Raw genomic sequence first — 23,350 nt, 5'->3', positions numbered from 1 at the left:
GTGTAAAGGATATCACCACATGGGCTCAGGAACACTTCAGAAAACCACTGTCAGTAACTACAGTTCATTGCTACATCTGTAAGTGCATGTTAAAACGTTACTATGCAAAGCAAAAACTATTTATCAACAACACCCAGAAACGACACCGGATTTGCTGTGCCTGAGCTCATCTAAGATGGACTGATGCAAAGTGGAAAAGTGTTCTTTGGTCTGACGAGTACACATTTCAAATTGTTTTTGGAAACTGTGGATGTCGTGTCCTCCGAACGAAAGAGAAAAATAACCATCCAGACTGCTATAGGCGCAAAGTTGAAAAGCCAGCATCTGTGATGCTATGGGGGTGTATTAGTGCCCAAGGCATGGGTAACTTACACATCTGTGAATGCACCACTAATGCTGAAAGGTACATACTGGGGCAGTATAGCTCGGTTGGTAGAGTGGCCGTGCCAGCAAATTGAGGGTTCCAGGTTCGATCCCCGCTTCCGCCATCATAGTCCCTGCCGTTATGTCCTTGGGCAAGACACTTTACCCACCTGCTCCCAGTGCCACCCACACTGGTTTAAATATCACTTAGATATTGGGTTTCACTATGTAAAAGCGCTTTGAGTCACTACAGAAAAGCGCTATATAAATATAATTCCCTTCAATTCACTTCATACAGGTTTTTGAGTAACATTATGTTGTCATCCAAGCAACCTTATCATGGACGCCCCTGCTTATTTCAGCAAGACAATGCCAAGCCACGTGTTACAACAGCGTGGCTTCATAGTAAAAAATTGCGGGTACTAGACTGGCCTGCCTGTAGTCCAGACCTGTCTCCCATTGAAAATGTGTGGTGCATTGTGAAGCGCGCTTGTTTTATGTCTCTGTGAGAAGGAGAGACAAGAAAGAGTGAGAAAAGCCTTTAGTGTAATTCCCGCAGCTAAAAGCAACTGCGTGAGAACATATACTCGAATACTCACGATGTAGTCATTTTCTACATGGCACAGAGACAAACCCACAATATATCGAGTATATTCGATATATTGCCCAGCCCTAGTTCAAAGTGTACAAACCTTGACTAAAATACAGACTTTTGAGTTTGGAACCCATTATTCCTATTTACATTGTTTCCTATGGGGAAATTTGCTTCACAATACAAACTTTTCTATTTACAAACCCTGTTCAAGAACCAATTCAATTTGTGAATCAATGTTCCACTGTACTAATAATAACAAAAACACAAATATGTGCCTTTAAATACATGGATAATGTTTATTTAGCCTTTTCATTAGACTAATTACAAATGACATAATGATGCGACGTTTACACGCCCCATGTCTAAATTGTACAAGTGTCCTGTGATTAATGTGAGATCGTACCCTGCATCTCACCCTGATACTAACCCAAATGAGGACACACAGTATATAAAACGGATGCATGTATTGTTTTACCATAAAGATTAATAATTTATGTAATGGAATCAATATAATGCCCTACTAAATCCGAGTTAGGTCGCAGCAGTAGTTGTAGAGCTAAACTGTTTGCTTGAAGCTAACGTAAAGACCACATGGAGATAAAGAGTCAATCGGGGTCTACTTTGCTGCCAGCGAGTACATAAAGACCTTCAATGCTCTCGCCAAACGGAGTCAAATTGTGTATAAACAAAGTGTCGGGTGTGAGGCATGGCTTGGCCTTAATGAAGGGCAAGGTTTGCGAAAGGCACCGTGGGGAGTCCACTTTAGCAATGCCCATATTGAGTGTGGGGCATGATGCAACATGTGGCAACACCAGAGGTGGCTGTGCAGTGAACTCCGGCTTGTGTCTCATCTCAGCGCCGCTGCATGTGTGGATGCTATGATAAATATTACATGTATTTGCTTGTACGTATATTTGATGTTTCTGTCTGCAATACAATAGCACAGGGGGTGTCCAAACTTCAGACCAGGGGGGCATTTTTATCCCCGAGTTGGTTTATGTTGGCCGGGTGCAACTGGTTGACAAGATCCATCCATCCATCCATTTACTACCGCTTGTCCCTTTTGGGGTCACGGAGGGTGCTGGAACCTATTTTAGCTGCATTCAGGCGGAAGGCGGGGTACACCCTGGACAAGTCGCCACCTCATCGCAGGGCCACAAGATCGTTTAGTTTAAAAGTGGTAGGAGAAGCTGCCAGTTGTGGTGGCGTCGTGGCAACAGCAGAAGTTGCTTTGTTGGTCCCCCTAAAGAAATTTGGCACCATGACGACTTGTCCAGGGTGTACCCTGCCTTCCGCCCGAAGCAGCTGAGATAGGCTCCAGCACCCCCCGCGACCCCGAATGGAAAAACGGTAGAAAATGGATGGATGGTTGGATGGATGGTTGGATGACTGCGGTCTGTCTTTGATCGCCGACTTGATTAGCTAATGGCATGTGTGATTTTACCACATACATTTTTTAAATGCATCTGGAAACCGAATTTAATGCTTTTCAATGCCATTTAAGGCCTTAATTTTTGTAAAATCCATTTAATGACTTTTGATGCTTTTAAACGATCCGAGAAAACCCTGGTATATGAACGATAATAGAGCGATAATATAGATGGAGTTGTACCTCAACCTACGAGCACATTGCGTTCCACTACCACATCTCAAAGGAGCCCTACCTATTGAAATTAATTGAAATCAATGTATTCTGTTCTTGGTCCTCTCAAGACACCACCATGTTATCATTGTAAAGAGCCTTTTGATAAGAAAAACTAACTTTCAGATAATAAATGTGAACAAAATGCTTGACTATCCAGTTTGTTGAGTCAGGACTAGACAGCATGCAGCTACTCAATAATTTTATGGATAAACGTTTGTTGTTTGTGGCCGCATGCCACAGACTGACTGCAGCAGGGCTTGATTCGCTGGTACAGCTGCTAACATGTTGGACATGTTTCTCTCTCCTATTTAGGGGTCTGCTTCTCCTCCGTGTCACTAACGTTCTTAGTTCTGGTGCTTGGAGGGCAGGACGTCGATTTTTGAGCGACGCTCAAACGCACACGTTAACTGTCAAGCCAAAATGTATGTTTGTTTGTTGTGTGAATGAAGCAGGCACAGAAGAGTGCAACAAAATGTTAACTCCTTATTGCTCTTTACGGCACAGGAAACAAAGTGCCCGTAACTCAATTTAAATCATAACAAAAAGCAGAGAGACAGCTCGTATCTCAAATTACTCATGAGTTGAGGTGCCACTGTATTTTGATTTTTGTTAACGTTTACAAACTACCTGGACACAGGGGGACTTTGAGGACAAAAAATGCATGATTTAAAAAATAAAAAAGTTGTTCATGGTAGGTTTTGCTTTTGTTTAGTTATTGTGTACTATTGGCTTTGTTTTGTTAAAAAAAAACCTGTATGCTGTATAAGAAAATAAGGAACTAGTTTAAATATTGCGTTGATATTGTTACAATGCCAACAGCAATGAACTTATATATACTTTTTACACCAAAAGCAATATAATGTAAAGTTTTGATATTTTTTTGTATATTTTGTAAAAAGAAATGCTGTAAACAGACATTACATATGTTTAGAGACAAAACTTAATGTCATCTTTGTGTTTGAGTGACAAAGTGTATTATTGTTACGGTAGTTAATACAGGGGTGTGCAAAGTGTGGCTATTTGCGGACTACAGCTCAAGTTTTGCCAGGTTGTAACCTACTGTCGTAAAAAAACAGGAAACAATAAGAAAAGCTGGTATTTGGATACTAATAACTATTAATAATACAATATGACATAACACAAAGCTAACAAAGTATTGATTTACAGTTGAGGTCAAAAGTTTACATACACTGGTAAAGAACATAATGTCATGGCTGTCTTGAGTTTCCAATCATTTCTACAACTCTTATTTTTTTGTGATAGAGTGATTGGAGCACTTTACTTGTTGGTCACAAAAAACATTCATGAAGTTTGGTTCTTTTATGAAATTATTATGGGTCTACTGAAAATGTGACCAAATATGCTGGGTCGAAAGTATACATACAGCAATGTTAATATTTGGTTACATGTCCCTTGGCAAGTTTCACTGCAATAAGGCGCTTTTGGTAGCCATCCACAAGCTTCTGGCAAGCTTCTGGTTGAATTTTTGACCACTCTTCTTGACAAAATTGGTGCAGTCCAGCTAAATTTGTTGGTTTTCTGATATGGACTTGTTTCTTCAGCATTGTCTACACTTTTAAGTCAGGACATTGGGAAGGCCATTCTAAAACTTTAATTCTAGGCTGATTTAGCCATTCCTTTACCACTTTTGACGTGTGTTTGGGATCATTGTCCTGTTGGAACACCCAACTGCGCCCAAGACCCAACGGCTGGTGATTTAAGGTTGTCCTGAAGAATTTGGAGGTAATCGTCCTTTTTCATTGTCCCATTTACTCTCTGTAAAGCACCAGTTCCATTGGCAGCAAAACAGGCCCAGAGCATAATACTACCACCACCATGCTTGACGATAGGAATTGTGTTCCCGGGATTAAAGGCCTCACCTTTTCTCCTCCAAACATATTGCTGGGTATTGTGGCCAAACAGCTCCATTTTTGTTTCATCTGACCACAGAACTTTCCTCCAGAAGGTCTTATCTTTGTCCATGTGATGTCAGATGAAACAAAAATTTAGCTGTTTGGCCACAATACCCAGCAATAGGTTTGGAGGAGAAAAGGTGAGGCCTTTAATCCCAGGAACACTAAGCCTACCGTCAAGCATGGTGGTGGTGGTAGTATTATGCCCTGGCCTGGGCCTGTTTTGCTGCCATATAGCTTCACATTTGAAGTTGAATTGCTGACATTAATGGACTTTTATACGATATTCTAATTTTGTGGGTTCAACCTGTATAATATAATGCCAGTGAAAATGTAGTTGAAGGAAAACATGCAACTTTTCTCTGACTACCATTGAAGATTCACCTACTGAAGGAGCATCTGTGTGGCAAATTGTTGTAAGCTTTTGACCACACTGCTCGGTGAGATTTGTCGTTTCTGGCCAAGTGGTACTCTTCCCTGCCGCGGTAAAAGCTAGCGGCAGACGTGAGCTGGAGCCATTACTGCCCGCCTCAAAAGCAGTCAGAATATGTCTCCTCATGCTCATTCAAATGAGAAGGCATTCATTTCAATTTGACAGGTAATAGCGCTAACATTATAGGTGGTATTTATGTCAGATGAGGGACTAGCGGTAGAAAGTGGATGGGTGGATGGATGGATGGATGGATGGATGGATGGATGGATGGATGGATGGATGGATGGATGGATGGATGGACTGTTGCTGCCTGGGATGAGATTGACGCGGTTCAAAAATGCGACATTCGTTTACAGTTATTGCATGCTGTGTGTTCAAACGTTTCAGAATATTGCTCGTATGTCCTCCTCTTGATGAAATAGCAACCTTGGAATTATTACAAATAGATGTTGCAATCTATTCTTGTAAAATGTCACCAAACTTTGGTGCGCTTCTTCCGCCCGGGTACCGCCATGTTGCTGTCTGACGTCACTATGCACATTGCGGGATGACGTCATCCTCACCCGCACGATCCGTTAAGGCAGGGGTCGGCAACCTTTACCACTCAAAGAGCCATTTTGGCAAGTTTCACACATTAAAGAAAGTAATGGGAGCCACAAAAATGTTTTTAAAATTTAAAATGAAAAACACCGCATACCAAGCTTACATGCTTTGTGCTATGTTAACCAGGGGTCTCAGACACACGCACCGGCACGCACTATAATGTGGGAATTGGATGTTAGTGCAGCCCGCGAGTTTTGGATGAATGTCGCTTGCGTCACACTTGCCAACCTCTCATTTTTCCCGGGAGACTCCAGAATATCAGAGCGTGATGACACTGCATTTGGCGCCCTCTACAGTCTGCCCAATCAGTGTACCTGCTCGGCCACAAGTGGAATGCAGCTTTAGCTTGCTCACGTAAGAGACAGCAAGGCTACTAACTCAGCAGCCACACATCTTACACTGACGGTACCAATACCCAGAATCCCATGCAGCCCTAACTCTTCCGCTCAACCAACCACGAAGAGGGGGGGGGGGGGGGTTGATGTGTGGGGGGATTTGGTGGTAGCGGGGTGTATAATGTAGACCGGAAGAGTTAGGACTGCATGGGATTCTGGGTAATGGTTGTGTTGTGTTTATGTTGTGTTACAGTGGGATGTTCTCCAGAAATGTGTTTTTCATTCTTTTTTGGTGTGGGTTCACAGTGTGGCGCATATTTGTAACGTAACAATGTTGAAGTTGTTTGATACGGCTACCGTCAGTGTAAGCTGTGTGGCTGATGAGTAACTATGCTTTGCTGTCTCCTGTGTGAGCAAGTAATAACAACATACAACATGTGGCTGGCCCTGGCATGCTGTAAGTAAATGCTATAGAGGACAATTACTGCAGTGCAATTAGGGCACGCCCTTTATATAGTAATTAGAGTGTTAATAGGATTATTTTTCCCTGGGAGTAGTCTATGAGAGACACTGACATCCATAAGTCTCCTGGGAAAATCGAGGGGGTCGGCATGCATGTAGCTGAGCCGCATCAGAGTGGTCAAGGAGCCGCATGCGGCTCCGGAGCCGCGGGTTGCCGACCCCTGCGTTAAGGGAATTGTTTGGAAAAAATGGCAGGCGATTCCAAGGAATTGATACGCTGAGAACCGGTTTTCAATTCCCATCCCTAGTGATCAGTATTAGGATCGGGCAGCATAAAAACTTGACCGCAACATCCCTAATTACACCAATTGGATTTAGTTTTAGCATATATCAAACTACAATGGATTACCTCTGATATAGTGACCCAACCGTTACCGAGCCATAGCACATATTTTACATTAGACCAATTAATTGTTCTCAATGTCACTATGCCTCGCCGGCATTGATATATGAAAAAAATAGATCAATTTAGTCCGTAAAAACTATTAAGTTAAACTTATTTTAATGCAATGATTATATCTCGTTTTTATTATTGTATAACATGTTGGTCCCAGGCAAACAAAATTACACTAAGGCCATTGGAAACCTTGCACAAACAATCGCTCAAAATCTTTGACCGAAAACCACACCACCACCATCACTGTTTAGTTCTTCAAAAATATAGATTGTTAAAATTTCGTTAACATTCAAAGATTAGCATCAATACGAATGGTCCATCGAATCCTAAATAACACTGCACCAGCGCCACTTAAGCACTTTGTCCAGTTTACATCTGCTGTGACAACTAGAAACACACGAGCCTCCACCAGGGGGCCGTGTACTGTACCCAGATGTAAAACCTATTTTGCACAATCAGCCTTTTCATATAAAGCGATAAAGAAATGGAACGACCTCACAACAAATTTGAAAAGTCAAACAGATTACTCTTAATTTACAATTGAACTTAATAAGTGGCTTTGGAGCAATCAAAGTTGCTCACATGGTCACTGAGGTGGGCACTATAATTGACATGTCAACTTAATGTGTATTATATTTATGCATGAGAAGATGTTATTGTAAGCTGTGAGGTGTGTCTGTTAAAATCATTGTTGTTTTTACAAATGATGACAGATGTGAACAAGAGCATGTATTGTCTATGTTTGATAATATAAATGAGGTGTGGTTGTAATGAAAAGGCATTTTAAGACTTTTCTTAATTTGATTATATGTTATAGTATAACTGTATAGTTATAATGTTATTGCATGTTTTTGTATCTTTTTAATTTAGGTAACTAGGGACTGCAGGTGGAAATGAGCTATTTGGCTATAACCTGGAGCAGAACATATCTGTCTTTGAGCTTAATGTCTCTGTGCATTGTCCCTTCAAAGAAAGACTCAACTAAACTAAACTAAGTCAAATCGGATCATTGTCTACGACTTACCTGATACATTCATGGCATAGGTGTTGGGTGTCACTGGTATACAACCATAAACAACACTGTGTACAAGTCTAAAAGTGTATCAGTGTTACCTGACAGACATCGGAGCGGATGCCAGTCTTCCAGAATCCCTGGCTGCTGAGCTCCACTGTCACCTCGCGGCGCATGGTGTTCTTCTGACGGATCTTCTGAAGAGCTTCCTGCCAAACAAGTAGTTGGTCTATTATTTATCAATGGTAGCAAAGCCGGCGGGGACAGCACCCATCCTTGGAATACACACCCCAACTCACCACCGCCACCCCAGTACCACGTACCCTCCCTCGCCCCCTTTCATTCCTGCTCTTCTAATGCTCGATATTTACCACCATGGGTCAGAGCCATCGTGTAGAAACTTTAACCGCCAACCCGGACCCAGGGCACGAAAGCATCCCCCCCACACAATTCAGTACATGCATCCACCATGTCAGTGTGCGTGTGTGGTATTCACAATCAACTACCTTCGAGACGCGATCCGCCTCAAATGGAACGCCAGGAATTTATGCCTCGCAGAGGAAATAAGAACAACAAAGGCATGAATAAATAATGCCATCCTACTTTGAACTGCGCATCAAAGTGATCAAGCGCGCCCACACCGCCACCACACTGTACATGTGTGCACCCACACACACGATCTATCCACTGTGTGTGCACGTCTCTGCGAGTGATTGTGTATGTATTCATGGAACATGGTCAAGGGGTCGGCCCGGAGAAATCATGAATTATTATTATTTTATGTATGATGCATGCTGTGTGTTTGGATGAAAAAAAGTGCCTTGCAAACTCTGTCATGTGACAAAATGCTGACACGCCATGGTGTTGTACTTCTACTCATTAACCGTCAGAAAATAAATGGCAAACATTTGGTCAAATATGCCCGCAATGTTTCCTGTGTGACTATTTTTCTTAAAAGTTCACCACATGGCGACGCTGTTATCAAACTCTTAAGTTAAAGAGAAACTGCACTTTTTGGGGAATTGTGCCTATCATTCAGAATCTTTACATAAGACAAGAACATATGTTTTTATTTTTTAATGCATTTTAAATAGTACATAAATGCGATTAAAAGTCTGCTCACAATGGAGCCTACGGGAGTCGCTCTATTCTGCCTATATAGCCCTTAAAAAACATCCAAACAACTCCAATATGGATGAGAGTTGGTGAAAGACTAGCTTGTAGTTTGATTTTATTTAAAAATATATATATACATACCATAAACCTGCTTATCTGTATTCTCAGCTGTTGCTTGCTAGTGAAAGTCACAACTATGGTACCAGGCTAGCCCTAAGAGGTGCTCTCACCCGTCTTAAACCCAAAAGTGAGGTTTTGAAAAACACTGTTATGTATAGGGCAATCACTTACTGGAATCAACTTCCACAATATCTGGTATCAATCACCAGCATAGTGGGTTTTAAGAATAGACTAAGAGGAGAAGTATTGCAGAAAGAGATTATTCTAGATTGTACCTAATGTCATGACTGGTTTTATTGATTATTGACTGTTTTATCGATTATGGGACAAGCAGTAGAAAATGAATGGATGGTACTTTTTCGTCACTTATTTGTCTTTGGTACACTAATGTGTATATTGTAGGCCATTGATTATTTGTTTTATTTTTGAAAAAAAAAAAATATATATATATATACATATATATATATATATAATTGTTTTTCTTTATATTGTTCTTTTTATCTTTGGTATGAACATTATTATGTAAATTTGAAGTTATTGTTTTTTGTTTTTTTTGGTTCTTTGTTGTTGCTATTTTTGCATTACAACATTTTATTATTTGATCATGTTGTACTGCATTGTAATCTTTTGTTTTGTGATTGTGTGATGTTTTTTGCCTGGACCCCAGGAAGAATAGTCTCCACTGCGGTGTAGACTAATGGGGATTCTTAATAAACTAAACTAAACAATAAGGTTTTATATACATGATGTAAGTATATATGTAATGTAGTAACGGGCACATTAATAATATTTAATATTTACATATTTGATCATCAAGTTTTAAAATGCATCACGTCGTTCGCTTTTTACCCCCAACATCACTGATTACTACTCACTGCAGACTTCATGACAGTCAACAAACAAAATAAAACATCACTTAATGTACAATGTCTGCTGTCATTTGGATGCCGATGGATAAAATCCTGTTAAATTTCCCTTTAGATGAAGACTCATAAGCGCCTTTTCGTGTTTTTCTCTGCCATTCCGGGGTCTAAATTGGCTGTCAAAGTGTATCAGCATGTCGGAATATCTCCTTGTCCTATTATCCAGGTGAAAGGCATGATTTATGATCCAGAATAAACTTTCACAAGCTCCGACGCGGGAAAGCAGCTCACCAGCTGATGTCAAAATAGCCACACAAGCTAGTGAACACGGCGCAGCTATAAATAGTTTGTCTGCGTTAGCGCTTAAAATAACAATTTCACTAATACTTGGTTAATATTCAAGTCACGAAATGTAAATAGAGTATTGGTGGCGGTTTTTGAATGGTTACTTATTGGGTTTTACAGGTGGAATATTGGATCCATATTATTTAGAAGTTCAAATGCATTAAAAAAAAAACATTCTTCGTCTTGTCTTTCATAATAATTGTGAACGATAAGCAAATTTAAAAAAAAAAAGTGAGCAGGTCATATCATAAAATAATATAATGTAATAGAAAATATGAATGAAAAATAATATATTGTGTTTGAAAGGGTTACTTTATTATCATTATATATTAGACTTACATTAGTGCTTGATTTGGTCTCAAAATAATGTTGACAATAATATTGTTCATTAGGGCTGTGAATCTTTGGGCACCACACAATTTGATTCTATTCGATTCTTGGGGGTAATGATCCGATTAAGAACAGATTCACGATTTAAAACGATTCTCGATTAAATACTTTTCTAATAACACCTGTTTATCACCTTTTTTGTAAGGGGCGCCGGAAGTTGCAGACCCATCAGCGATCATGTTCTGTCTCCCTGTAATGTTTGTCTGCTCTTGAATGGGATTGTGCTGAAAATCTTAATTTAGTTAATAAAGTACTTCTGATTCCTTCATAAAATAGATAAACAATGTTGATTCATTTTTATATTACTTAAAAGAAAACTAGTTTTGTTTAATGAAATGCTTCCAAACATTTAATCAAGTCATATACAAATAAGGCAACAAGAGAAGTACCCAACATTATTCTTTTCTAAAGTAAATCTGTACCACAAATAGATGCATCTACATAAACAATATGATTTTCCTGAGTGGCTGAACTGTAAAGATTTAAAATAAAATAATAGTTTTCGGGTTTTTTGTTTGTTTTTGGGGAGGGTATTTTTATTTTTATTTTTTAATTGATTTTAGACTTTTTTTTAAATCAATTAAGAATTGTTACAAATAAGAATCCCGATTAATTCTAAAAAAAAATTTTGGACACTCCTATTTATACACAATATATTGTCCATGCCTACCTGTAACTTTAGGGTGCATAGCTCAACCATCACCAAATTTAAAACACACTTTTAGGGGACTGACAAGCACATGAGCGTACAAATTTGAGCAAGACTCGTTTAAAAACATGGCCACACAGGGGGGGACTCAGCAACTAATTCTTCATAAGTCATTTGTCTAATGATTATTTAAAATGTGAGCATATCTGTGTTGCGTGTGCTCGCCTGTCTTCTACAGCATTTTGATAACAACCCATGGCGTGCTGATAGAGACGCCGCCAAAGTCCTGATTGCGGTGGGGATACTTATTCAAATGAGAGATGAGACAATAAAAAGAAGATAAAAAACAAAAGAAGCGCTACAAGCTGCCTTGACAAGTCCCTTTGTGCGTTTCTATTAAATCACATAATATTACGGTACTGCAGGCGGAATAGAACAATAGAACTAAGTAACACACCTGTCGTGTGTTCCAGTGTGCATGTAGAGTATATTCCTGCTTCTGTAATTGCTGCGGTGCAAGTTGACAGTAGGACACTTAGATACTGAAGGTTGGGGAGCTACTTGGGAAAACAGCTAATTTAGTCCAAGTTCTTGTTCCTTATTGGTGTTAACTGTCACCAGAGAGCGAGTAGTAAGTGTACGCGCTGGAGGGAAGAGGGTGGATTGAGTACATGTACACCACTTAAACTACAACCACTACAACTTTTTCACCCCCGTTGCTGCTAAATACTTTCACACTCAAGGCTGAGCCGGTGAGTGTGCACCTTGTGTACATTACTGTATACAAAAGCACTTAGTTTAGTCACACGCTGAATGATAATGAAGTGGGTTCAAGAGAGAGCAACAATAATTCACTGAAAAGAGATCCGATGTGCTCAGGTGCTTAAGGTCAGTTGTTCTCAAACTTTTTCACCAAGTACCACCACAGAAAAAACTTGGCTGTCCAAGTACCACCATAATGACCAATATCAAAATACAGTAGCGTAGTAGGCTTGAATATTCATTAAAAACAAGGCAGATGTTTCATTCAACAAGTATATTTAATATTTTTTGGCCACTGTAACATTACACACAGTTTGAACTGTAATGTCATCTGGTGTAACACCTTCCCTACCTACCTTCACAAATTAGAATCCATGCAAAAGAAAACCATACGGGCCCTGTCATGGTCCAAGTTTAATGCCCCCACTCGACATCTATTCCATAATTATCATCTCCTAAGACTGACAGAGTGCAATATTTATCACAATGCTTGTCTAACCTATCAAGTCATCCACAGGCTGAATCTTAGGCTCTGTAGCTTGGTTCCTATCTATCATCCCCAGCATGCCCACAACACTCGTAACTTAGATCTGATATCAGGTAAACATCGTCTACTGGCTTGTACTGCTCGAAGTGTTGTATGCAGGGGACCAAAGATTTGGAACCTGCTTGATGAGAGCCTCAGGATGCTGTATTCATTCTCCAACTTCAAAAATAATCTGAAATCATACCTATTAACCACCTATCTCTAATGCCTCATGTGGGGTAGACTACTGTTGGGTTTTGCATGGTTGAATGAATGTATGTATGTATGTGCATGCTTGCTTTAGTATTAGTACTATTATTTTGTGTTTATCATACAGCGTTTTTTGTGCTTGCTACCATGTTTCAGCATTCCATGTATATACTGTCCTCTGGACCTCCTGCCAAAAGCTTCTTCTAGCTTATTTGGGGGACCCTTTCACTTACCACCATCCTTAAATGATATTCACTACTATTGTAATTGTTCTATGGTATTGTGAATAAAACTTGAAACTTGGAAAAAAACAAAAACAAAAAAAACAACAAAAAAAACAGGAACACTGTGTTTGAAAATAGGAAATAAAACAATGTACTTTAATCAAGTGAGTCTTTGGCGTACGACGAGATGTTTAAGAGAGTATGGCCAACTACAAAAATAGGCGCCATGACTGCTGCTAAGGACGTGTGCGGCTGTGTCCGGATGTATGCAATTGAGAACAATAATAGCACATGCAACACAGTAGGGGTGAATGTATTGACACATGTTCACTCTTGTTTGTGGCGCATCAGGAGTAGAAGACTCACGCAATGTAGTGTCCTCCTTTTTCACATGACTGTATGAAAACATGGCACACAAGTGCTGGTGATGCTTTGTTAGAGAGTAAGGTTTTGTTTTTAGTAGGGCTGGCGAAGTTCATTCTTCAACTCTTGCGATTCATCACAAAACATTAGTAATAACGTATAAACACAGATTAATTGGGCAATTTATTTTGACTCTATTCCTTTGCCTGAACTGTAGATAGTTCCCTGAAAGGTGGAGCAGGTTGCTTTGCCGTCAGCATTGATAGGAAGTTTACTTACAAAAACTAATTACTTACTCTGTACTTTCCCCCAAAAGTAATTGATTTCTTAACGGAACTATTAGATATAAATAATTAGTACGAATGGGATGTTTTACTTTTTTTTCCCCCAACTTTCATATATGTGTGTGTATCTGGTGTATGCATTTGGAATAAGTCTCATGAGGGAAAAGTGCGTGAATATGAGTCTTGGAAAGGTGTTGCCTGTAGCTAAGTAAAGCGTAAAGTCAACAAGAGCGTGCTCATTGGCTGGTTTAGCTCAGCATTGGTAGTGTGCGGACTGGAAGGACATTGTTAACTATCAGTGAAAACAATCGACAGGCCCTACCATCAACAGTGATTAATTTTGCGTCAATGGCTGCGTCTCTCATTGTCCACAAACGGGGTATTGTAAGATTATTATTGATGATGATTGTCACTTTATTGAATGTTTGTTATTCCCCCATAGTATTAGTAGCGCACCCGTGTGTGTGTGTGTTTGTGTGAGTGCATGTGGTGGCAACCACTTTCATTAGTGAACTAGATAGATAGATAGATAGATAGATAGATAGATAGATAGATAGATAGATAGATAGATAGATAGATAGATAGATAGATAGATAGATAGATAGATAGATAGATAGATAGATAGATAGATAGATAGATAGATAGATAGATAGATAGATGGATAGATGGATAGATGGATAGATAGATAGTACTTTATTGATTCCTTCAGGAGAGTTCCCTCAGGAAAATTAAAATTCCAGCAGCAGTGTACAGAATTGAGATCGAATTTTAAAAAGTAAATAATGGGGGTATAAATGGAAACAAAATAGAAAAATATTACAGTAGAATAAAAACAAAAAGCATCAATGAGAATACAAATATAACAGTAAAATAAGAATATAACAAGAGAAACTAGGCATTAGTGACCATCTTATGAAAACGTATTACACTGTTATTGTTTTGCATCCCCCGTCATTCTAATACCCCCCTCCCTCCCAGAGAGGAGTTGTACAGTCTAATGGCGTGTGGGACAAAGGAGTTTTTTAGTCTATTAGTCCTGCACTTCAATGGATCCTCAATTTGCAAACTCCTTTATTTGCAAACTTTTCGATACACAAACTTTTAGATTGAACCAAATGTGCGTCTGTGTGCGAAACATATCTCGATGTATGAACGTTTCATTCATTCATCATTTTGTTTGCCACTGGAAGCCATAAGGCGCGGCCATTTTTGGGATGTCATGCAGGCAGCCACCTTTGCGAGGCGGAGCCCCCCATGTCACATTATGTTACTCAGCCGGCACCTCTCAGTGCTTCATAGCGTGTTTTGTCTATTTTGCTTACTCAATATGGGTCCATAAAAGGCAACAAACCTTCCTGGAAAGAAAGAAGGAATCTCTACGTACTTCGACATAGAGAGGCGGGGGAACCCACACATACGGTCCCTCCTTTTTTCTGCGGTCGTCATCTGCTGTTCACGAACAACAAAGTAAAAAGTATTTGACTTTTTTTTGTAATTATTGTAGCAACATGGTGGTCAACGTATTTGAGAGCACCAAAGGGAATTTTGTGTGTGCGCGCGCTTTGACAGTATTAGGTGGTTGTGTTGATTTGATGATAAAGAGATTGTTGATCCATTACCCCCTTGCTATGTTTAATAATACATACACACACATATCTACACTCACACACAAATATATACATATTGTTTTATATTATATATATATACATATATATATATATATATATATACATACATATATATATATACACACACACACTACCGTTCAAAAGTTTGGGGTCACATTGAAATGTCCTTATTTTTGAAGGAAAAGCACTGTACTTTTCAATGAAGATAACTTTAAACTAGTCTTAACTTTAAAGAAATACATTCTATACATTGCTAATGTGGTAAATGACTATTGTAGCTGCAAATATCTGGTTTTTGGTGCAATATCTACATAGGTGTATAGAGGCCCATTTCCAGAAACTATCACTCCAGTGTTCTAATGGTACAATGTGTTTGCTCATTGGCTCAGAAGGCTAATTGATGATTAGAAAACCCTTGTGCAATTATGTTCACACATCTGAAAACAGTTTAGCTCGTTACAGAAGCTACAAAACTGACCTTCCTTTGAGCCGATTGAGTTTCTGGAGCATCACATTTGTGGGGTCAATTAAACGTTCAAAACGGCCAGAAAAAGAGAACTTTCATCTGAAACTCGACAGTCTATTCTTGTTCTTAGAAATGAAGGCTATTCCACAAAATTGTTTGGGTGGCCCCAAACTTTTGAACGGTAGTATATATATATATATATATATATATATATATATATATATATATATATATATATATATATATATATATATATATATATATATATATATATATATATATATATATATATATACATACATATATATATACATATTGTTTGACACACACCGTATTTTTCGGACTATAAGCCGCACTTAAAATCCTTTTATTTTCTCAAAAATCATCCGGTGCGCCTAATGTACGGGATAATTCTGGTTGTGCTTACTAACCTTGAAGCAATTGTATTTGGTACATGGTGTAATAAGTGTGACCAGTAGATGGTAGTCACACATAAGAGATACGTGTAAACTGCAATATGACGCCAGTAAACAACACCAAAACTTTAATTGTTCCATTGAGAATATAAAACATTACACATGGCTCTCAAAAATCTGTCAAAATGTTCTAGTTCGACTTTGGTAAGCTATGAAGGCGCACTGCTTGGATTGTCGGCGCATTACGGCTACCGTAGTCAGACGTACGTGTATTATAACGGTGTGTGTATAAGGGCCGTAAAATGGCACCCAGACATATTATCTGGCGTTTTGTTTTGCAATACTATGCAAATCCAACTTTTCTTACCTTCTGGTACCTGCTGATCTGTATTTGGATCTGCATAAGTCCTGAAAATGTACCCGTGTCCGCCATTGTAGTCCGTGCCGACACCGTAGTAGATAAGCTTCGTTTTCTCTATCTTCTTGTTATGGGGCATTCATCCTCCGCCGTTGTCTTTTCTAATATAAAGTAGCGCAAAGTTCTCACTGTCAATAGACTGACTATGGAAGCACTAAAAACATACCGGTGTAGTGTGTTTACATAATTCACCACGGAACTTTAGTTATTAGAGAGTTCCGGTTGGACGGTTTTTCACGGGACATATTTCCGGTGTTGTTGTTGCACTAGTGAACTCAGTTATCTAAGTAAAGTCTGAATGTCATTAAAACAGTTGGCCCCATTGTTTGACACTTATTCCACTCCCGTCCTTGCACGCGACACCACTAATACAAAGATTACGAAGAGAAGACGCTGTCAAAGTGGAGCCACGTAAATAAGACCGCCCACAAAACGACGCATCCTGAAGCGACTGTCAGAAAGAGGCTTGAAGATGATCTGTAAAACATCATCTATGCAACATTTTGACCAAACCATTAAATGTTATGTAGACCATAAGGTAGTGTTTTAAATTGAGAAAACAATGATAATATGACGTAGGCGGGGGTATCATGAGGGGGCTTGCCTAAGGACCCTTACTGGATGATGTTTTTGTCCCAACCGGGATTCGAACCCCAGTCTCCCGTGTCTATCAAACATCTGAAGCCTCAGTCCAGAGGAGCGCAGTCCTAGGAACAGCCAAGATACTGCGCATAACCCTCAAACTCCCAGGCCTCTGGTAAAGGACCCGAGCTTGTGGATGACACAGATACCACCCCACCAGGGTGAGAAGGAGAGATTTTTTATATTGTAATGTTTGTCTGTGTTGGCCCTGCGATGAGGTGGCGACTTGTCCAGGGTGTACCCCGCCTACACATACAGTACAGGTCATCTATATTTTCATGACTATTTACATTGTATATTGTCATTGAAGATATCAAAACTAAGAATGAACACATGTGGAGTTATGTACTTAACAAAAAAAGGTGAAATAACTGAAAACATGTTTTATATTCTAGTTTCTTCGAAATAGCCACCGTTTGCTCTGAGTACTCCTTCGCACACTCTTAGCATTCTCTCGATGAGCTTCAAGAGGTAGTCACCTGAAATGGTTTTCACTTCACAGGTGTGCTTGAAGCTCATCGAGAGAATGGCAAGAGTGTGCAAAGCAGTAATCAGAGCAAAGGGTGGCTATTTAGAAGAAACTAGAACATAAAACATGTTTTCAGTTATTTCCCTTTTTTTTTTTAAGTACCGGTACATAACTCCACGTGTTCATTCATAGTTTTGATGCCTTCAGTGACAATCTACAATGTAAATAGTCATGAAAATAAAGAAAACGCATTGAATCAGAAGAAGGTGTGTCCAAACTTTTGACCTGTACTGTATTTATATATACACACACCCACACACACATATGTGTGTTATACCTACTGTGTTTGTGTGTGTGTCTGTGTGACAGAAACTCCCAAGTTTTGAACAAATGATGTGCATTTAAGTAAAAAATATTTCTGGATGACAATACAACAATAATAAAATTGCATTTGAGTCCAAATATCAGGGTCTTTTTTTTTTTTTAGATGAATTAAAATGATGCACGCAAAAGTGTGATTAATTACGTGTGTTTTACCAGCATGAATAAATGTCTTGGCAACAAGCAACATTCCAAGTGTCTTCCCTGAGCTCACCTCTCTCTGCATCAGCTTCTGCTTGTCCAGTTGCTTGACTTTGGGGCTGTTGGCCAGCAGGTGGCGCAGTTTCACATAGCTCTTCCATAGCTTCTGGTACCTGGCAAGAAAATGAAAGGAGGCGAGCAACACATCAATATTTCATCCTGCAGCCCGCCCGTTATTAAACTTCATTTGAGAGCTGCCCGCAGATATGTCCGCGTTTGATGCTTTTGTTTCAGGGCGGCAGGCAGCAAAGGTTGCGTGTTTGCAGCCGTTTGAACTCCGAGTAGAGTTCACTTGCATTTTTTTGGGCGCTGGCCCAACCGGCGACACCACATCTACCTCGTTTTCATGTGCTACAAAGCTTCATTGTCTTTGCGCTCATTTGCATGTGAAAAGAGTGCGGGCGTTATCGGCAAGGTGACACGAAGCCACCCCGCCGGCCACCATGAGGCCGAACCCCCTCCCCCGCACTTTTCAATCAGGCCTTCTGATTGATGCACTGAGTGTGACCGTTCTGCTCCCATTCAGCAGACTTTCTGCTCATTTACCCAGAATTATTCAATTATGATTGGTGGGGCGAGTTAAGGTGGTGCGGCTTGGACGATCGGACAGAGTGAAAGGGCGAGAGACTTAGCAATGAAGAGGGGGCGAGAGAAAGAGAAGGAAGGGAAAGGATAGAAGAATTATAGAGCTTTAATACCGGGGACTTCATTAGAGACTGAGGCGAGGGAATGAGATGGCTTTACGGCGGCGATTATCAGCACGCCGCCACCTCTGCACTGAGGCGTCCTGAGCGGAAAAGGAGACGGAGAGGAGGAAGACGAATATCCATCCTGGGAGGTCTGCGTGTCTCCATTCTGCGCCAATGACCTTTCCAAAGCTCTCTGCGCTCCCCAAGCTTCATTAGCATATGCTTGCTCTTCCCCTGCACACCTCCGCTGACACACCATGTTATTAGTGTCGCGTCTGAGCCATTGTTTATACCGTATAGACGTGACTATAAGGCACAACAAGTGTCTTTGTCAAGACTCCTTTCAAAGCTGCTGTCAATCTGGGGGACGCGACCACGATAAGCCTTTACTGACGGTCACTCTGGGTGCGCCATCTGCGTACTTTACTCTCACTAATACCCTATTTCTCAGCTACTCTACAGTCGTTTGGTGAGCCGTTTTTAGTCTCACCATTATCTTAAAGCAGGCGTCATAACTTCTCCGTTTGCTGACTTGGCAACCTTTTGACAAACACTTTTCCTGTAAAATACCAAAATTCGGTTCTAACGTGAACAGTAGCAACCAGTTCAAAAGAAGAAGCAGCTATGTGTGACTCATTTCGCTGATAAATAGGGCTGGGGACGATATGGCTGAAAACTATCACGATATAAGTGTTTTGTATCAGTCGATATCGTTAATTATTTATATTTTTTATGACCTACTGAAAACAGAACCAGGAAAAAAATAGAATAAATGCAAACTAGAGATGTCCGAAAATGGCTTTTTTGCCGATATTCCGATATTGTCCAACTCTTAATTACTGATTCTGATATCAACGGATACAGATATATACAGTTGTGGAATTGACACATTATTATGCCTAATTTTGTTGTGATGCCCCGCTGGATGCATTAAACAATGTAACAAGGTTTTCCAAAATAAATCAACTCAAGTTATGGAAAAAAATGCCAACATGGCACTGCCATATTTATTATTGAAGTCACAAAGTGCATTATTTTTTTGAACATGCCTCAAAACAGCAGCTTGAAATTTGGGACATGCTCTCCCTGAGAGAGCATGAGGAGGTTGAGGTGGGCGGGGCGGGGTTGAGGTGTAAGTGTGTGTGTGTGGGGCGGGGGGTATTTGTTCTGTTGTGTTTATGTTGTGTTACAGTGCGGATGTTCTCCCGAAATGTGTTTGTCATTCTTGTTTGGTGTGGGTTCACAGTGTGGCGCATATTTGTAACAGTGTTAAAGTTGTTTATACGGCTACCCTCAGTGTGACCCGTATGGCTGTTGACCAAGTATGCCTTGCATTCACTTGTGTGTGTGAAAAGCCGTAGATATTATGTGACTGGGGCGTCACGCAAAGGCAGTGCCTTTAAGGTTTATTGGCGCTCTGTACTTCTCTCTATGTCCGTGTACACAGCGGCGTTTTAAAAAGTCATAAAGTTTACTTTTTGAAACCGATACCGATAATTTTGAAACAGATCCTGATAATTTCCGACATTACATTTTAAAGCATTTATCGGCCGATATCGGCAGTCCGATATTATCGGACATCTCTAATGCAAACATTTTTATTTCAAATGTAACCTTTTTCTGATTATAATTCTCAGCCACCAAGGCAGAAAGGACAGGAAAAATCACACAACCATGGAAAACAATTAATGTAAGCAAAATTGTAAAATCATACAGAACACTTAACTATAAGGTCTTAAAATGAAAGTGCAAAAATAAGGAGTATGTAATAATAAAGTGTAAGAAAATAGTGCAAAGTATTCAAATGTAAACATAGAGAAAGCAGAGAAGAACTATTGTCAGCAGGTTTAGTGCCAGGAAGTTATAGCTGTGCTCTTAAGGGTGAGCCTGGCTAAGGTGGTGTGGTATTACCGGTTTTGGTGGGGACGAGCGCCTTGCATAAATTACAGTAAGGCTGTGACTCTTTGGGCACCACACAATGCGATTTGATTCTTGGGAGTGTCAATTTGATCCAGAATCAGAATCAGAAATACTTTATTAATTCCTGAGGGGAAATTAAGATTTTCAGCACAATCCCATTCAAGATCAGACAAACATTACAGGGAGACAGAACCGGATCGCTGACGGGTCTGCCAACTTCCGGCGCCCCTTACAAAAAAGGTGAGATACAGGTAAAAGACATTAAAAGAGCAGAGCTGATGCAACCAGCCACTTCTACATACAGCTAAGAATAAAAAGTAAAAGAAACATATACACAATGGTGGCCTCTGCGGTGTTCCACGCCATCGTCTCTGGGGTGGAGGGAGCATGGCCAGAGACAGGAGCAGACCCAACAAAGCAACGAAGAGAGTCGACTCCACTTTCGGCCGCCCACTAACTCCCGATTCAAAACGATTCAAACCGATCCCCGATTCAAAATCCATACTTTTTAATAACATTTGGTGTCAGTTATGTGATTAACTACATTCCTACATAAAATAGATACAGATGTGATACATTTCTGGTTTTGTTTAATAAAATTCTACCAAAATATTTAATAAAATCAAATACAACTACAAAAGTATCCCACGCTTCTCTTTACTAAAGTAAATCTGTACAGCAGATATGGACATCTACATCAACAACATGATTTGCCTGAGTGGCTGGACAGGGCAGGACAGGACAGACATATATATTTGAAAAAACAAAACATTTTAGATTATTTTTTTTAATCAATTGAGAATCGTTACAAATAAGAATCGCGGTTTATTTGGAAATCGATTGTTGTTTACGTCCCTAAATGACAGAGACCACATTGGTCTGACTACGGTCGGTTTTAAAAAATCCAAAAAACTGCCATAATGTCAAGGTGACTTTTCCTGTTCTACCCACAATCTCTCTGCACTGTGCAGCACTCATTTTTACTTACTCTTCTCACTCAAGAATCGACCGTGAGACAAGAAGTCGCAACCAAACTTGATACTGTTACATGATTGGTTGTTAGCGTGTCACGCCTACTGATCAGTGATCACTTCCTGCGTTGCTCGGTTACCAAAGATCGAGTGCCTTTGTTCATCCAGCCAACCTTGTTTCGCAACTTCCCTTTTTTTTCCAACAAAAAAAAAAAATCTGACTTGTTATCGAACGCATTTTTTATTGATATCGATTACATGTCTATTGCAATGTATATTGATATTTTATCGCCCCGCCCTCGTGCTAAATTATTGCAAATTTCCCCAACTGCAACAACTACCTGACATTGATATTGTGCAAGTAACATCTTTAATATGACTAAAATCAAGAGTAAGATTATTAATTCAGTGTTGCTATTTGAGTAGATCCCGAGCCCCTCTGTCGTGGAAAAGTTGTGCCCCGATGAAAAAGGTTAAGAAGACCTGCTCTACTCTAATAGCAAACAAAGTTGCTGAAAAGGAACTTGTCTTGTCACTTCTACACTGCATGATTGATTGATTGAGACTTTTATTAGTAGATTGCACAGTACAGTACATATTCCGTACAAGTGACCACTAAATGGTAACACCCGAATAAGTTTTTCAACTTGTTTAAGTCGGGGTCCACGTTAATCAATTCATGGTATAAATATATACTATCAGCATAATACAGTCATCACACAAGTTAATCATCAGAGTATATACATTGAATTATTTACATTATTTACAATCCGGGGGGTGGGATGTGGAGAGGGTTAGGGCGGGGGGTTAGGTTGGGTTGATATCAGCACTTCAGTCATCAACAATTATATAATCTGAGAAATGGACATTGATGACTGCAACTCCCCTGCCTTTGTGGATTATTTTCAGTACTTGTAATTATTTCCTTTGTGCAAGGCAGCTGCTGCCATTCATAACTTGCAAGAGATGCGAATGCCTTCATTAAATTTGAGCGAACCTGCAGTGGCTTTTGACTTTTTGATTTTTTTTTGAGTCTCTGCTTCCTTTTAGTATGACATGTGTCCGTTAATAACTTGTGAGGAACGATCGCAATGAGTCATTCTATGACTTTATAACAGGGGTGTCCGGAGTACTGAAAGTCAAAGCATGAGGGGGCCATTTTGATACTTTTTTTTTTGTATAGTATTGCTAAGAACACTGTGTATATATTTAAAGACAGAACTTTGTGTCAGATTTGTGGGGAATCAATTATTTTTCATTTCCGTAATGTATTTCAAACATACACAAAAAACTACCTATCCAACACAATATCATCAACTGAAAAATCAATAGTACGTTAAAAAGAGAATTTAAAAGAGAAAAAATAAAAATGGTGTGTGTCCAAAATGGAGCAGGAAGAAGCAAAAATAATGTCCTGCCTCATCACTCAAGTGTAATGATAATTATCTGATTCGTTGTCAACAATACAATACATAATGA

The 23,350-nt window shown here is 39.7% G+C and overlaps 1 protein-coding gene across 1 annotated transcript in view; it reads right to left on the bottom strand.

The window, feature by feature from the left end:
- The window catches only part of drosha (drosha ribonuclease III), a 263,319-nt gene that overhangs the window by 191,648 nt on the left and 48,321 nt on the right, over positions 1 to 23,350 (bottom strand). The window contains 2 exon segments of the mRNA XM_062020897.1: positions 7,920 to 8,027; positions 18,305 to 18,404. Coding sequence (XP_061876881.1) covers positions 7,920 to 8,027; positions 18,305 to 18,404 — 208 coding nt within the window.

Source organism: Entelurus aequoreus, linkage group LG15, assembly GCF_033978785.1.
Source record: "Entelurus aequoreus isolate RoL-2023_Sb linkage group LG15, RoL_Eaeq_v1.1, whole genome shotgun sequence".
Taxonomy (NCBI): Eukaryota; Metazoa; Chordata; class Actinopteri; order Syngnathiformes; family Syngnathidae; genus Entelurus; species Entelurus aequoreus.
Note: the sequence above shows the minus strand (reverse complement) of the source record. Positions and strands in the feature narration are given on the sequence as shown.